Consider the following 17,313-nt stretch of genomic DNA (forward strand, 5'->3'; position numbering starts at 1 on the left):
GTTTTGTTCCTGACCTTAGGGGGAAAAGCTCTGTTTTTGCCACCATTGAGTATGATGTTGGTTGGCTGGCTGTGGTTTTTCATAAAAGGTCTTTATTATGTTGAGGTATGTTCCCTCTAAATCTACTTTGCAGAAGATTTTTATCATGAATAGATGTTTTACCTTGTCAAATGTTTTTTTTCTGCATCTATTGAAATGATTATATGGTTTTTATCCTTTATTTTATTGATGTGATGTATCATGTTGATTGTTTGTGAATATCGAACCATACTTGTATCCTGGGAATAAATCCCCTTTGATCAGATATATGATTTTTTTAAATGTATTATTGGATTCAGCTTGTGATATTTGATCGAGGATATTTGCTTTGATATTCATGAGAGGTTGGCCTGTAGTTCTCTTTTTTTGGTAGTGTTTTTATCTGGTTTTTGATATGTAGGGTGATACTAGCCTCATAAACTGAATTTTTAAGTTTTTCTTTCTCTTGTTTTTTTGGAATAGTTTGAGAATAGGTACTAACTCTTATTTATTTACTTATTTTAAAGATTTATTTATTTGATTTAGAGAGAGTGTGTACAAATGTGCCGGTGGGTGAAAGGGCAGAGCAAGAGGGAGAGAGAATCCCAAGCCAACTCCCTGCTGAGTTCAGAGGCCAGACTTGGGCGGGGTGGGGGAGGCTCTATCCCGTGACCCCAAGATCATGGCCTGAGCCAGAACCAAGAATTGGATGCTCAACTGACTGAGCCACCCAGGTGCCCTGGTAATAACTCTTCTTTAAATATTTCATAGAGGGATCCCTGGGTGGCGCAGCAGTTTGGCGCCTGCCTTTGGCCCAGGGCGCAATCCTGGAGACCCGGGATCGAATCCCACATGGGCTCCCAGTGCATGGAGCCTGCTTCTCCCTCTGCCTGTGTCTCTGCCTCTCTCTCTCTCTCTCTCTCTCTCTCTCTCTCTCTCTGTGACTATCATAAATAAATAAAAATTAAAAAAAAATAAATATTTCGTAGAATTCGCCTGTGAAGCCATCTGGTCCGGGATTTTTGTTTGTTGGGAGTTTGGGGATTACTGATTCAGTTTCATTGCTGGTAATTGGCCTGTTCAAATTTTCTATTTCCTCCTTTAGTTTGGGAAGTTAGGCATCTCTAGGAACTTAGCCATTTCTTTTAAGTTGTCCAGTTTATTGCCATATAGGTTTTCATAATACTCTGTTATAATTGTGTTTATGTGGTGTTGGTTATTTCTTCTCTTTCATTAGTGATTTTGTTTATTTGGGTCTTCTCTCTCGGGGTGTTTTGTTTTGGTTTGGTTTGGTTTTTTTTTTTTTTAGTGAATCTGGCTGCAAGTTTATCAATTGTGTTGATCTTCTCAGAGAACCAGCTCCTGGTTTCATTGATATGTTGTATTGTTTTTTTAGTTTCTATATCATTTTTTTCTGCTCTAATCTTTATTTCCTTTTTGCTTGGTTGGGTTTTATCCTTCTTTCTCTAGCTTTTTTAGATATGAGGTTAGGTTGTTTGAGAGTTTTCTTGCTTCTTGAGTTAGGCCAGTATTGCTATAAACTACCCTCTTGGAACTAGTTTTGCTGCATCCCAAGGATTTTGAGCCGTTGTTTTCGTCTTCATTTGTTTCCATGTAATTTATTTTTTCTTTGATTTCTTGGTTGATCCATTGTTTAATAGCATGTTATTTAATCTCATATTTGTGCTCTTCCAAATTTTTTATTGTGGCTGATTTCTAGTTTCATAGCATTGCAGTCAGAAAAGGTGCATGGTATGACTTTGATTTTGATTTGTTCAGACTTGTTTTGTGGACTCATTTGTGATCTATTCTGGAGACTGTTCCATGTGCACTTGAAGAGTGTATTCTGCTGTTAAGGCTGGAATGTTCTCAATATGGCTGTTAAGTTCATCTGGTGCAGTGTGTCATTCAAAGCCACTGTTTTCTGGTTTATTTTCTGATTAGATGATTTGTCCATTGATGTAAATGGGGTGTTCAAGTCCCCTACTATTATTATAATCCATTGTTCCCCAAAGGCTTTCTTTTTTTCAGACTCTGCCTTTTACCTAATAAGGTAAACCTTTCTAAGGAACCCTAGTAGCCTTATTCCTATTAGCTAGATTTTAGTTACATAGCTCCCTCTAGCTTCAAGAGAAACTGGGTAAATGAATATTTAGGTTTTCCAGCTTCTGTGGTAGAAAGCAAGATTCAGAGGGTTGGGAGGGTCTGTTCATCAGCCAAGCACAAATTTTGCTGCAGGGTATTATTGGGCACAGCAACACCACTGTTTTTTTCTGTCGGATAAAGAAAGAAATCAGCAAGCTGAGAGTTGAGGGAGAGATAATAGCACAGTGACCTGCATCTGTGTCCTCTATAGTCCTACTTGTTCTAAAAAGCTATAGGTGGTTTGTATGTTAATTATAATTACGTAGACTAGAAATGGTTCAAGGGAGTAAATGGTTAAAGCAGTTGCTTTATCCCCTTATTTGATCTTTTGTCTTTGTGGTAAGCATTGGAATGACCTAGCCAAATTATGCAAAAGATGAATGGTCTAATAACTGGATTTTGCTAAGGGAAAATGACTCATTTGTACAATTGAGCCTATTCAGTCATTTTGAGATTCAATTAAACATTCAGAACCAAGATGTTCTGTGTGGTTCATTATACTAGGATGAGAGGATGAGTGCGATTATGTGGTATCCTACAGGGCAAGAAGTGGGGTGGGGGAGGAACCTGCTACACAGATCCTTAGTATTTATTTCCAGTAGTTAATTTGGTTATGTGACTATGATCTCACGCTTGTCTGTTTACATGTTTTTAGTGCACCAGCATAGCTGTATCTCGAAAATGGTTGGCTTTGGGCAGTTCAGGAGGAGGACTCAATCTCATTCAGAAGGAAGGATGGAAGCACAGGCTTTTTCTTTCACATAGGGTAAGATTAAGGGTAGTCCTATCATATGCTATTTGGAATATCTTTCATAAATTTGAATTTCCCCATTATGAATAATCATTTGGAGTAAAAGAAGAATGTAAATCTTGAGATATAAAAGTAAAAAATTAGCATTTTTGAGAAGCCCAATATTTTTCCTTTTGTGTTCTAGGAAGGTGCAATTTCTCAGGTTGCATGTTGTTTACATGACGATGATTATGTTGCTGTAGCTACCAGGTGAGAAACTGCTTTAAAATTATCTTATCTTTTCTAAATATATTTTATTTTATTTTTTTGATAGAGTAAGTGCTCATGCCATCAGTGGGGAGGGGCAGAAAGAGAGGAAGAGAAAGAATCCTAAGCAGGCTTTCTACTGAATGTGGGGTCCGATGCCATGCAGGACTCCGTCTCATGACCCTGAGATCATGATCCAAGAAAAAATCAAGAATCAGACACTTAACTGACTGAGCCACTCAGGTGCCCCCCTAAATACATTTTAAATTGACAGATGTAGTTGTGTGTTTGTTAGAGTAGCCAGCCATCCTGGTTTGCCTTTGACTGTCCCAATTTTAGCCCTGAAAGTCCTGTGTCCTAGGGAAATCTCTCAGTTCCCAGCAAACTGGGACAGACAGTTGTTCACGGTCACCCTATGGTTTATGGAAAATGTTGGTGTAAGGCAACAACATTTCAGTGACCTTAAAAGAGAAAGATAACATAATGTAGAAGATAACATAATGTAGAACATCTAAATTCTCATACTGGATTGGTGGACTAAAGCAAGGAAGTTAGTACCTTGACTTTCTACTTTCTCTTTTTTGAAGAACAGGAATTATGTATATTTAATAAAATTGATACTGTGATACAAAGAAATTGCACCGTTTTCACCATTGCCAAAAATCTGCTTCCGTGACTCATTTTCTTGCAGTCAAGGTCTTGTAGTTGTTTGGGAATTAAATCAGGAGCGTCGTGGGAAACCAGAACGAATTTATGTGTCTTCAGAGCATAAAGGCCGAAAAGTTACAGCTCTCTGTTGGGATACAGCTATTCTTAGAGTTTTTGTAGGTGATCATATGGGGAAAGTTTCTGCCATCAGACTTAATACTTCTAAACAAACAAAGGTAAGAGCTAGTCCAGTTCTTTATGTATTTAAGTGAGATATATGATATTGTCTTATAGAATCTTAATTGAAGGACACAATTTTACGTACTATATTTTTTGGGAGACTGATCTAGAGCCTATTAATTTTGAGGAGACTTTGTCCATATAGTAGCCTGGTTTAGCTTGATACTGTTACAGGGTTGCTTTTGTGACATTGTCTATTTGTACATTGTCTGTTACAGTATTCTGTAATTCACCTGTATGAGTCACTTAAATTAAGCATTAATATTAGGCTATTAATAAAGATAAGATGCCTTGGGGCACCCAAGTGGCTTTGTCAGATATGTGTCTGTCTTTGACTCAGGTCATGATAGCAGGGTCCTGGGATTCAGTCCTGCATCCAGCTTCCTGCTCAGTGGAGAGCCTGCTTCTCCCCCTCTGCTCCCCCTTCTTGTTTGTGCACGCACACACTCTCTCTGTCAAATAATAAATAAAATCTTAAAAAAAAAAAGATGCCTTTTTCCCTTTTTTTTTTTTTTTTGATAGAGTGAGTGAGTGGGGGCAAGGACAGAGGGAATAAATCTTTCAAAGACTTCTCACTGAGCATAGAGCCTGATACAGGGCTTGGTCCCAGGACCCATGAGATCATGACCTGAACTGAAACTAAGAGTTGGATGCTTAATCAACTGAACCACCCAGGCATCCTGATAAGATACCTCTTTGTTAGTTGTGTGAACAAAATGGGAAACATACAAATAGTATCAGTTGTCCAGGCTCCTATTCTCCTGGTCCCTGCTTAGAAGAAACTCATGAGATTAGGTATATTATTTCTCAGAATGAATGTAACTTACTGTAAGTTGAACCTTAAAGATACCTCCTGGATTATGCTTAGCTGTATGGTCCCAGGCTTCCTCCTAAGTTGGAGTAAAAGGTTTAAGTTTCACATTACCCTAACAGAATGTTCCAGGCTCTCATTAAAGAGGGCATACCAACTTCTTACTGTCCCTCTTCTCCAAAATTGTTATAGTGGGGAGCTTGGTTTATTTCCATATAGGATCTTCACAGGAAAGAAGAAAGAAATCTTAACTACCATTGGCTAAATTATTTTATTTTAATTAACACACATTCTTTTGATTTGAGCATGGTGACCCACATCAAAGTTACCACTTGATTCCTAACATATTTTTCATCCCAAATACAGTTGGAACCTTATAGGTGATATAGCCCTAATTTGTGTTTTTCCAAAGGGAGAAGTTCTGTCTTCGTGTGAAAAAAAATTCTCTTTCACATGTCCCAAAACTTGCTTCATCTTTGTCATTCCAGCCTTTAAGATTAGATAACCGAAACAGAGCCTTAAGAATTGTCTTTTGCAGTTATGTAACAAAGTATTTCACAACTTTTAAATGAGTGAAGCTTTGATATCCTAATAGGCAAATTAAATTTTGGCCCATTTAAAATTTTTATTTTGCTATCTAAGGTTATTTTCACTGAAAGGGTAAAGAGAAGATTATGCATCTGTGTAATGGTGATTTTTCTTTCCTTGTCATGTCTCTTTTAGGCAACTGCTGCCTTTGTGATGTTTCCTGTTCAGACAATAACCATAGTTGACTCCTGTGTTGTGCAGTTGGATTATTTGGATGGAAGACTACTTATATCTTCACTTACTCGATCATTCTTGTGTGACACTGAGAGGTATATTGACTAACCATGAGTCATAGCTTATGCGGAATTCTCGAACTCTCAGAGACTTAGAAGTCATATAGCCCAAACCCCTCAGTTTAGTAATACAGATGTTAATGAGGACCCAGCTATGTGCAAGCTGATATTAAAGAATAGGAAAGATAGGAGACTGAGCAGTCCTGTGAGTGACTAAGACAGATGTTCAGTTAACTCCATGAAGGGTGGTCACAGTGCCATGAGGGAAGGCTGGACAAAGGCCTGTTTCAATATGAGGAATCAGGAAGTTTTCCTTGATTGAATTTGTTGTTGTTTAGATTTGTTGTGTGTTTAATAGAATTTTACTAATGGGTAAAATTGGGTGAAGAATAATTAAGAATTTTGTGAAGCTGACAGATATTTTACCGAAATCTCAAGGGTGGAGCCAAAGGTTCAGTGAATGGCGTATTACAGGTAACTATGAAACACTAGAACATAATAGGAAACAACTTGGTATGAATATTGTGTATCGCTATACTGAAGTTACTCAGCTATTCTCACTGCAGGGAAATTTTCACAGGTTATTCTTTTTGTTTCCACTGTCATATTCTTCAGGACCGGCCACTCTTTTAAATATTTATGAAAGGGCAGCCCAGGTGGCTCAGCGGTTTAGCGCCTTCAGCCCAGGGCCTGATCCTGGAGACCCGGGATCGAGTCCCATGTCTGGCTCCCTGCATGGAGCCTGCTTCTCCCTCTGCCTGTGTCTCTGCCTTTCTCGCCTCTCTTTCTCTCTCTCTCTCTCTCTCTGTCTCATGAATAAATAAATAAAATATTTAAAAAAGTAAATATTTATGAAAGAGAATTTTGAGCACACATAAAAGAGAATTGTCTATTGAACTCCCATGAACCCACCAGGCAGCTTCAATAATTTTGATGATGATTTTTGGTAGGCTAAATTTGAACTAAGAGGGGAAGGAAGGGATATTTTAGCAGGAAGGAGCAGCCTCTTGGGGGAAAAGTGAGGAAAAAGTAGGCATATTTAAAAACCTGCCAGTCTGACTTAAGTAGGGGAGTTGGGGAAGATCAGTTGCTAAATTGGCACCACAGTGAGAGTGACAGCCTTAAATGTCACATTAATTAAGTGGGTTCTCAGGTCGTTTTAAGAAAGTATACATATAGTATATCAAGGTTTGAAAATTGATTTCCTTAAAACTATCCAGGCTTGGAAAGTCTTTATGTACTTCCAGAGGTTCACACATCTCAATTCGAAAGTTTCTATTCTAGAAAGCAGGAGATTGTTTATTATAAAAGGTTTGGAGGAATGTGAGTCAGGGATGGTAGAAGGAAGTTTGGGGAGAAGGTATACTTTGTATTTATTTTCTTGGACGAGAAAGATACATGGAAAAGAGACCAGTTATAGTAGGATGGCAGGTGCCAGATAGCAGAGAACCTAGCTGGACAGCAGAGAGGCAAGGCTTTGAGATGCAAGTGGCCAGTTTATATGGAATTAGTGGGAAGGAGGATATACTTGGTTCTGACTTATTTCAGACTGTAGATCAGCGATGAAATTAGACTTGGAGAACTGGAGATCATCTAGTGTTACTCTTTCATTCTTGCAGATCAGAAAGCCTAAGCATCCTGAGTGATAGAGCATGCCTGACATTGCACAGCTTGGGAGAGACAGGCAAGACTAGAACCTTTCTGTCTTGATTCTCTGCCCTTGCTCTTACCTTGCAGTTCCCCAGAACACCTTTTGACGTTGAATCTTTGGCCATTAATTCCACACTTGAGATTTTGGTAACATATTTATTAGCCTCACCAAGTTCCTAGGTATTCTTCACCTATAGATTTTCAAGTTTACCAATGGGCCCAATTTAGAAAGACATATGATAGACTTTTTGAAATAAAGAGTTAAAGTAAGTAGAGGTTTATTTATTCTTTTGTGCAATGGAGTTGTTAATCATTTTCCTGGTTCATAGGGATGTGGCTAGAATTGGTTATGAGAATAACAGATTCTGCTGCTAAAATAACAACTTACATTAATGCCCGCTTTGTTTTTTTTTTTCCTTTTTTAAAATTTAAATTCAATTTACCAACATATAGGATAACACTCAGTGCTCATCCCGTCAAGTGCCCTCCTTAGTGCCTGTCACCTAGTCATCCCATCCCCCCACCCTCCACCCCTTCCACAAACCTTTGTTTTCCAGAGTTAGGAGTCTCTCATGGTTTGTCGTCCTTTCTAATTTTTCCCCACTCAGTTCCCCTCCTTTCCCTTATAGTCCCTTTTACTATTCCGCATATGAGTGAAACCATATGATGATTGTCCTTCTCCGATTGACTTATTTCATTCCGCATAATACCCTCCAGTTCCATCAAAGTCCAAGTACCTACTTTCTGTTAACTAGAATTCAGTTTGGAGGGATATGGATAGTACAATAATTTAAAAAATTCATTTATGTTTAAAATAATTTTGTTGGTTTCAACCTATATTCCCTCCCAACAAGTAGCAGTTTTTTTTTTAAAGTAGGCTACATGCCTAGCATGGAGCCCAGTGAGGGACTTGAACTCACAACCCGGAGATCTAGACCTGAGCTGAGATCAAGAGTCAGATGCTTAACCGGCTGAGCCACCTAGGCACCCCAGCATTTTTTTTTTTTTTTTAAACGGGGCTCTTAGTATTTCCTTCTCCTGCCAGCCACTGACTACTTTGTCTCAGTATTGTTGATGAGCAAGGTGAGTCCCAGGAAGGAACAGAGGAAATAGAAACAAAGAACTAGGGTCTAGTGAGGAGAACATGGACTAATGGAGCCTGACAATATGATTTCAAAATCTGGCTCAGATACTCTTTAGGCCTTGGTAAATGTTGATTTTCCCATCCAGAGTGTAGAGACAGTTTTAAGGATTAACTAAGATAATGTATATGAAATACTTAGCCTTGTGCTTGTAATATATTGTTTGAAAATGTAGTAAGCAAGGTTAACGAGCATAGGAGTAGGAATGAGTTGCCTGTATGTGTTCACACGGCAAACATTCATTGCACTCATCTGAAACCTTAGCACTATGGTAAGTACCATAGAGGATATAAAGTAAGCGAGAAATATGTTTTCTCTCCCAATAAGGAACATAAGTAATAAATCCATAACTTCTTAGATTGCTCTGTATACATTTCAAAGCACTTTCACATCCATGTTCTCATGGTACGCAGAGTTCTTATAGTTAGTTACATTTTACTTATCAAACAACCAAGTACAGGGATAATATTTATTGAATTATATCTAAGGTCACCTTGTAAATTCACACCGGATGGCATATTTGATCATTCTCTTTTAATCAAAGAGTTAGAGTACATGGAAGCACTACAGAGTAGTTAGGACTTTTTGTAGGCCAGATGCTGGGCTCTACATTGGGAATTCAACTAAAGTAGAAGAAGAAATGACCTTTGTCCTAAATAAAGTCATATTCTATTGTTGAAATAGACACAATTGCTATATATAATGAGGTAAGTGCCCTGGGAAGCATGTAATTCAGCTTATGGGCATCAAGGAGTCTCTCAGAGGAAGAATGATGAAGTGAAGCCATGAAGAAAGAAGGAAGCAGTTTTTAGGAAGCAACATCCTTACATTATCACCTTTCATGTTCCCAGTCAGTATACTAAGCTCTTTTGTCTATTTAGCTCCTGTAATCATAAGGAAACAGAATGTTCAAAGTTGCAGAGTTTCAGAAGGACTTGGCATTCTGAGACAGAGTGAAGAGTTTGCTGGGTGTTTGTAGCAGGGGAGTTCCTGGAAGACAGGGTTGGAGAGGTAGCTTAGTAGCTGCTATGGAGTGTCCAAAGAACCTTTTACAAGGTGATTTGGAATGGGTTTTTAAAATAACTTTACAGTAAGATTTAAGGATGTATGGAATGATTTGCTAGCACTCATTTTATAGATTTGAAAGGGGCCTTCATATTAATTGTGAGCCTCTCATTCTGTGGATGATAAACTAAGTACTAATGTGAAGTGATCTGCTTCCTGTTACAGAAATTGTTAATGGCAAATCAAAGCTAGAACCCTATTTTGACCTTTCCAAGCTACTGTTTTTTTCCAGTATACTGCTAATGTGAATATAGAGAGGATGTTTTGGGTGCAGTTGTTATGGCCATGCTGATTTGTAGTGCCATTGGTTTTGACTTTCTTCTAAGTAAACATGCTTTCTTTGCCTTTTTTGGGGATTAGAGAAAAATTCTGGAGAATTGGAAGCAAGGAAAGATACGGAGAATATGGAGCTTGTTTCTTCCCTGGAAGATGTTCTGCAGGCCAGCAACCCCTAATATATTGTGCTCGCCCTGGCTCCAGGATGTGGGAAGTGAACTTTGATGGGGAAGTTATAAGTACACATCAGTTTAAGAAACTCCTCTCATCACCACCTCTCCCTGTGATTACTCTAAGGTAATGATTTGTATGGCTGGTAAGGACTATTTGAGGATTTTACCTGCAGGAGTTGGGTTGAAATCTCTGATATTCCAGATGTGTTAAAAATTTTATAAAGCTTTCCAAGAATGAAGTTGAATTTATATTAAAGATTTAGAGAAACCAAGTCTTTAACCAGTTATCTTTGAGATGATTAAAATAGATCAAATAAAGCCAGACAAGTTAAATGCGGCAGAACTTTTCCTATATAGGGAGCAGCATACTTTTATGCTGTGATTCAATCATTAATAGACTGTTTACTTCCTAGATCAGACCCTCAGTATGACCATACAGTTGGATCCTCCCAGTCTTTGTCTTTCCCCAGACTCTTGTACGTTAGGTAAGTTTCTCCTTTTGATCTTTCAAAAAACACACAACACTTTTTCTCTTTGCTTCTTATTCATAGGTGGTTAGCTTTTTAAAAGTTTTTTTGTACTAAACTGTTTTTGGAAAATTAGAAAATGCCTGTGTTTCTAAGAGAAATAAAAAAGATCATAGAAATATGCTGCTGTTTTTAGTTTTCAAATTGACTTTACTCAGTCTGTAATAATTAGAGCTAAGAATTGTCGGTACTCTTTTTTTCATAATCTCTCCTACCTGTTGGGAGGTTAGAATGAAAGCAAGTCTCAGACTGAAGTCAACCACATATAGGGATGTTTCTTAGCAGGTAGGCACAAACCTAATTTTAGAACTTGTTCTTGTAAGCATGGTAAACTTTCAATTCTGTGTCCTTTAGGTGTTCTGTCAGGTACCTTGCATGAAAGCTTTGCTTGAGGCACATTCAGAAATATTCTAACTTCTTTTGTTAAGATTTTATTTATCTATTTGAGAGGGGGTTGGGGGGAGAGCTTAGAGGGAGACTGAGAGGGAGAAGCAGATTCCCTGCTGAGCAGAGAGGATGTGGGGCTCCATTCCAGGACACTGAGATCACGACCCAAGCCAAAGGCAGACGCATAACTGACTGAGCCACCTAGGTGCCCCATGTTCATCCATATTCTGACATGAGAGTTCAGCTAGCCATCCAGTTAGATCAGGTGCAGAAGTCCTGCAGAAGTCCTAAGAGTGATAGCACAGAGTGCCACTAAAGGCTGGGTTTGTCAGTTCTTAGAACTTGTTCTGCAAGTGTGGGAGTCCAGTATACAATTTCCAGCCAATTTCTGGCTCTTGAACTCATTTCATCAGTGGATATTATTTCTAATATCCCTTAGGTGATGCACAAGATCTATACTGCAGATTCAGAGAATGTTATTTGGAGGTCATTTTAGGATAGTGTGATTGGGACTTCATCATCCGCTCTTAGAAAGTAATTAAAAAAAACCCAAACTCTCAAAATGTTAACTAATTGGCCCCCCCCCCCCGTGTGTGTGTGTATGTGTGTGTATCGCATTGCCTACACTGATGAATTTAAAATTAAATTGTAGACAATTTAACATTTTCATAAATTCATAATTCAGCCTGAAAATTAGAGAAAAGTTGATATTTGTTCATAGTTAGATAAACCGTATTAAAAACTTTTCCTTTATTATAATTTATAATTATGTATTCATACAACATTTATGCTTGTCTTACTCTTAGTAAGTTCTGTAAGGACTTTGTGTCTGTTTTGTTCATTATATTATTCTCAGTGCTTGGCATAGCGTCTGGCACATGATAGACACTTGCTGACTGTGGTGTGATTTGTGAGGAAACCCTTTACCCAAGGGTATGTTTTCTAATGGAAAACCATGGTCCCCTTGGTCCTCCTGGTAGAGTTGTTCCTTTGAGTTAAGCTATTTAGAGCTCCTATTATAATTTCTGCCATCACATAAAAAGCCCCTGATGATCTGGCCCTGCCTACTCTTCAGCTTAAGTAATAATTAATGCCAGTTTGAAGCCTGTGCTGACTCCTCCAGCAGGCTTAGATTAGACACTTATTCCCAGGCACTCTTGTCACACCTTGCTTGTTCCTCTGTCACCGCCCCTATTTCACTGTACTATGAATGTCCATCTCAGCACCAGATTGTAAACTCCTTTGCTCTGGGCTTGGTGTTAGCCACAGAGAAGGCCCTCAAGTAACAGCTCAATTAAAGAATTCAATGAAGATTAAAAAAAAAAAATGAGCAGGAGGGCTTTTTGTTTCTTTACTTTTTTCCTCCACCTATACACTTGTGTCCTATGGTAACCTTTACAGTTACACCCACAAATCCCAAAGGAAGCAGTATATATTTTGTTTTCTTGGGTAAACAGTACCACTTTCTCTTTCTTGACCTTTAAAGCTATTCTCTTTAGGTTGTGTCCTAGTCTGTTTATTATCAATGAAAGGACAAGGGGAGGGATACATAAGTTACAGAGTATCAGCTCTTAGGTAGGCCCCTCCTAAGATTTCCTATGGAATCTTTCCAAGCTGAGTATCAAATTTAGTGTCAAAATCATGATTGTTGGGGGTGCCTGGGTGGCTCAGTTGGTTAAGGGTCTGCCTTTAGCTCAGGTAATGATCTCAGGTGGTGTAAATAAAAATGGTATAAATTAGGAAAAGGCCTCTGTTTTCTAATTTATTTATTTATTTATTTGAGAGACATATTGGGGAAGAGGGGCAGAGGGGGAGAGAGAGACAATCTCAAGCAGATTCCCTTCTGACCATGGAGCCCAACACTGGGCCTGATCCCCTGACCCTGAGCTCATGACCTGAGCCGAAATCAAGAGTCAGATGCTTCACCAACTGAGCCACCCAAGCACCCTAATGTCCTTGTTCCTAAGATTATAATTTGTTGGAGAGATGTGATCTTTCTACAAAGCTTAACAATAATAAAAAATAAGGGTTGCAACAGTGCAATACATGACTAAGTGCCATATGAACAGGGTTGACAGGAAGTAAGGTGAGTGCAGGAGGAAGAGTGGTTGCCAAGGGCTCTCAGAGGATTCCAGAGAGAAGTAGCACTTTTGTGATCCTTGGGAGGTGGCTAGAGTGAGAGCATTATAAACTGGGATGCCCTGACTGAAGGGAAGAACCAGATTACTCATTGGTACATGAGAAATAGTAGCAGCCTTCAGGGAGTAAATGAATAAGTATAAACAAAGGAGTATGGAAAGAGATGAGCAGAGATAGAGAGTACCAGAGGACTGGCAAAGGTGAACCAGGGAAGTGCAGTGTACCAGACTCTTAGCTACTCCTAAGCTAAGATTCAGGAAGGAAGGAACAATCAGCAGGGTTGGCCCCTGCTTGAGCATTAAGAAGAAAGGAAATAAGGAAGGGTTACTTGGTTTGGCATTTAGGAAATCTATGACGATGAAACTGCAGCTATGTGGAATAGTCGGGATTCTGGATAATAGAGGAGTGAGTCAGTGTAAATAAGAGAAGAAAGAGGGATCCCTGGGTGGTGCAGCGGTTTGGCGCCTGCCTTTGGCCCAGGGCGCGATCCTGGAGACCCGGGATCGAATCCCATGTTGGGCTCCCTGCATGGAGCCTGCTTCTCCCTCTGCCTGTGTGTCTGCCTCTCTCTCTCTCTCTCTCTCCATGCGACTATCATGAATAAATAAATAAAATCTTTAAAAAAAAAAAAGAGAAGAAAGAGGTGTAGAGGAAAAGGTATAGAGGTCAGGTTTAGAGAAAAACTCCAGGTTTTGGAGCCAGACTGTCCTTGGGCATATTATTTCATCTTTTAGACTTTCAGGTTAGTTAGTTAGTTAGTTAGTTAGTTATATATATATATATATATATATATATATATATATATATATATATATATATATATAATAAAATAGGGTAAAGCACATATATCTTGAGGAGTAACCCCAAGGTTAGATGATATAGGTAGAGCCTTTGATAAAGCTCCTGGCAGATAGTTGACCAGGGGTTTTCAGCCTTTTATTGCCTGCACACAACTAAGGGCATCAAAATATTACCATCCCTAAAAGTGGCTCACTAGAGCATTGATTTGTGCTGAGGTGTGTAGTCTGTTTTGAATGTGCCCTTTGCATACTAGTAATAGGAAATTTAGGTGCTTTAATAAATGTTAGGTGAAATGCCAGCCTTTTCTTTTTCTAGAAGATTCTTAGTGTATCTAAATTTTTCTCAACTTGGCATCATAATGTGCTATTTTTTAAGGGGCTCTTGTTACAGACATGAAAGAGGTGTTAGGACTTGATTAACTAGATTACTGTTATGTTTTCTTTGTAGTTTCAGTTTACTTTAATAGCTGATGTGAGGGTCTCACTGCAGGGAATTACAGTGAATAAACTTGTGTACAGGAATAAACTTCTGTACCCAAACAAACTAGAATTCTCTTAATTTCTTCCCTTTTCTTTTATAGTGAGCATTGTGTGCTGACTTGGACAGAAGGAGGAATTTATATTTTTATTCCTCAGAATGTTCAAGTTCTTCTCTGGAGTGAGGTCAAAGGTAATTATATTTTTCTTCCATATGTGTAATGTTTAACCTCATGCTTGTAAAAGATTTAATTATCGTAGGAGAATTCTTTTGCAGCGTGAAAAGTAGAAAAATAGACTGAGGTGACTTTCTTTTAAAGATTAACATCATAGATGTTTCCCACTCTAAGATATTTCCCTAGCATACACTTGTAAATTTGTGTTCAGTTATTCAATTTTTCATGGATAATTTTATTTATTTTTTAAGTCAGCTCCATGCATGGAGCCCAACATGGGGCTTGAATTCAGAACCCTGAGATCAAGACCTGGGCTGAAGAGTCGGCTGCTTAAGCAAGCCTCCCAGGAGCCCTTTCATGAATAATTTTAAATATAATTTTCATTTATCCTTAAGTATTAGTAACCACTGCTAAGGATCAAATGGGTTATATTTTTTCCTTCTATTTAACACGAATATTTACCCCCTTTGGAAGTCTTGTTTAGCTTCTGTTTGTTTCCTAATAGTTTGAGGTTCAAAAAGTCCTTGGGGAACAGCATTTTATTGGCTGATGCAGAGAAAATCAATCTCTGATTTTCTTTTTTTTTTTTTTTAAAGATTTTATTCATTTATTCATGAGAGAGAGAGAGAGAGAGAGAGTGGCAGAGACACAGGTAGAGGGAAGAAGCAGGCTCCATGCAAGGAGCCCGATGTGGGACTTGATCCTGGGACTCCAGGATCATGCCCTGGGCCAAAGGCAGGCGCTAAACCGCTGAGCCACCCAGGGATCCCAATCTCTGATTTTCTTTAGTTTAAACCAGAAATGTCATTGCTACTCAGGGTGTGTATCTTATCTTTCTGGGTCATTTTCTACTTTGTAGAGGTATGAAAAAGAGGAACCATTGCTTACTGATCTGCTTGATACTGATTTCTTGTGGATTAAGTTGCTAAGGTTCTCCCCTGAAAAGGAGTGTTTTTAAAAAATTGACATATACACTGTATGAGTTCAGGTATATGAAGTACTGATTTGATACAGTTAAACAATTAACCCTTCAACAGTGGGACTTAGGGGCACAGACCCCCTGGGCGGTCGAAAACTGGCATGTAACTTTTGACTCCCACAGAGCTGTTGACCCGAAGCCTTACTTGATAAACAGTTAACATACTTTGTATGTATGTTATATGTAATATTTGCTGTATTCTTACAATAAAGTGAGCTAGAGAAGAGAAAACATTAAGAAAATCATAAGAAAGAGAAGATACATTTACTATACCGTATTAATGGAAAAAATTTCACATATCCATACCCATGCAGTTCAAACCCATATTGTTCAAGGATCAGCTATATATATTGCAATATGATTACTGTCTTTTGTGATGAGAACATTTAAGATCTAGACTCCTAGCAACTCTGCAGTACGTGATACAGAATTGTTAACTGTAATCACAAGGCTGTGCATTAGGTCCCTAGAACTTGGGATGGCTGGGTGGCTGTCCAGCATTTGACTATGAGTTGGAACACCTGTCTACTCCAAAGCTGAAGAGCCCTCCCCTTAGCCTGGAACCCCCTGGGAGCCTCATGGAGAACTAACAGGGCAGCCCCTTGGGGAGTCACAGGATGGTGCTTCATCCCAGAAGTACGGCTGGAGAGGAGGACGGTGACAACACCAGGTTACTTCATTTTTTCTTCATTTTAGAGTGGACTTTGCAAAGCCACTCCAGCTGGAGACAGCTTATCTCCTATCTGAAATGCTGGCTCAGGCAGCTGAGGGAGGTTCCCAGATTGGGTGGTCTTTGGATCTGAGCAGTAATTTGGGTGAAAAGTGTATCTCAGATATCCAAATGTAAATATATGTAATTCTTATGGGGAAAAAAACTGTTAAGTGGTTAAGTGTCTGCCTTCGGCCCAGGGCGTGATCCTGGAGTCCCAGGATTGAGTCCCACATCGGGCTCCCTCCATGGAGCCTGCTTCTCCCTCTGCCTGTGTCTCTACCTCTTTCTCTGTCTCTCATGAATAAATAAATAAAATCTTAAAAAAAAAAAAAAAAAAAAAGATCCCTAGAACTTAATTTGTCTTCTAACTGCAAGTTTGTACTCCTTAACCAGCATTCTTCACCGCTCCAGTCCCTGGTTACCATACTTATTTGGCTTTTTTAGATTCCACCTATAAATGAGATAAAAAACTAGTTTAAGTTCTTTCATGATGTTCTGCCAAGATAAGTATTTTCTCATGAATTGTTTGTCAATTTATATATGGTATTAAAATCCATGCATTGAAAAAAAAAATCCATGCATTGACATCAGATTGTAACTCTCAGAAATGTTGTAGTCTGGTTTCTAATGTAGAGTGCTCTCTTAGATCCTCAATTTCTTTTCACAGAAAGTATCATTTATTTTATATAGTTGTTAATTACAATATAATTAACATAGTGTAATGCAGTTTCAGGTGTACAATATAGTGATTTGACAATTCTGTACATCACCCAGTGCTCACTATGACAGACAAGTGCCCTCCTTTTATTTATTTATTTTTTTTAAGATTTTGTTTATTTATTCATGAGAGAGAGAGGAGAGAGACAGGCAGAGAGACCGGCAGAGGGAGAAGCAGACTCCATGCAGGGAACCCGATGTGGGACTCAATCCCTGGACTCTAGGATCAAGCCCTGGGTTGAAGGCGGTGCTAAACTGCTGAGCCACCCGGGCTGCCCGACAAGTGCCCTCCTTAATCGCATCACTGGTTTCCCCCATTGCCCCACCAACCTCCCCACTCTGGTCACCATCAGTTTGTTCTCTGTCGTCAAGAGTCTGTTTTGGTTTGTCTCTCTCTTTTTCCTTTGCCCTTT

General features: G+C 38.9%; 1 protein-coding gene across 6 annotated transcripts in view; it reads left to right on the forward strand.

The window, feature by feature from the left end:
• Window positions 1–17,313, forward strand: part of HPS5 (HPS5 biogenesis of lysosomal organelles complex 2 subunit 2) — a 44,763-nt gene that overhangs the window by 10,113 nt on the left and 17,337 nt on the right. For 5 of the 6 annotated variants that reach the window (XM_077866279.1, XM_077866277.1, XM_077866274.1 and 2 more), the window contains 7 exons: window positions 2,819–2,929; window positions 3,099–3,163; window positions 3,852–4,044; window positions 5,583–5,716; window positions 9,898–10,110; window positions 10,400–10,471; window positions 14,421–14,509. In XM_077866279.1, coding sequence (XP_077722405.1) covers window positions 2,819–2,929; window positions 3,099–3,163; window positions 3,852–4,044; window positions 5,583–5,716; window positions 9,898–10,110; window positions 10,400–10,471; window positions 14,421–14,509 — 877 coding nt within the window. Of the gene's footprint in view, window positions 1–2,818; window positions 2,930–3,098; window positions 3,164–3,851; window positions 4,045–5,582; window positions 5,717–9,897; window positions 10,111–10,399; window positions 10,472–14,420; window positions 14,510–17,313 lie in introns of those variants that run through there. The other variant, XM_077866278.1, reaches the window with a different exon arrangement.

This window comes from Canis aureus, chromosome 23 (assembly GCF_053574225.1).
Source record: "Canis aureus isolate CA01 chromosome 23, VMU_Caureus_v.1.0, whole genome shotgun sequence".
Taxonomy (NCBI): Eukaryota; Metazoa; Chordata; class Mammalia; order Carnivora; family Canidae; genus Canis; species Canis aureus.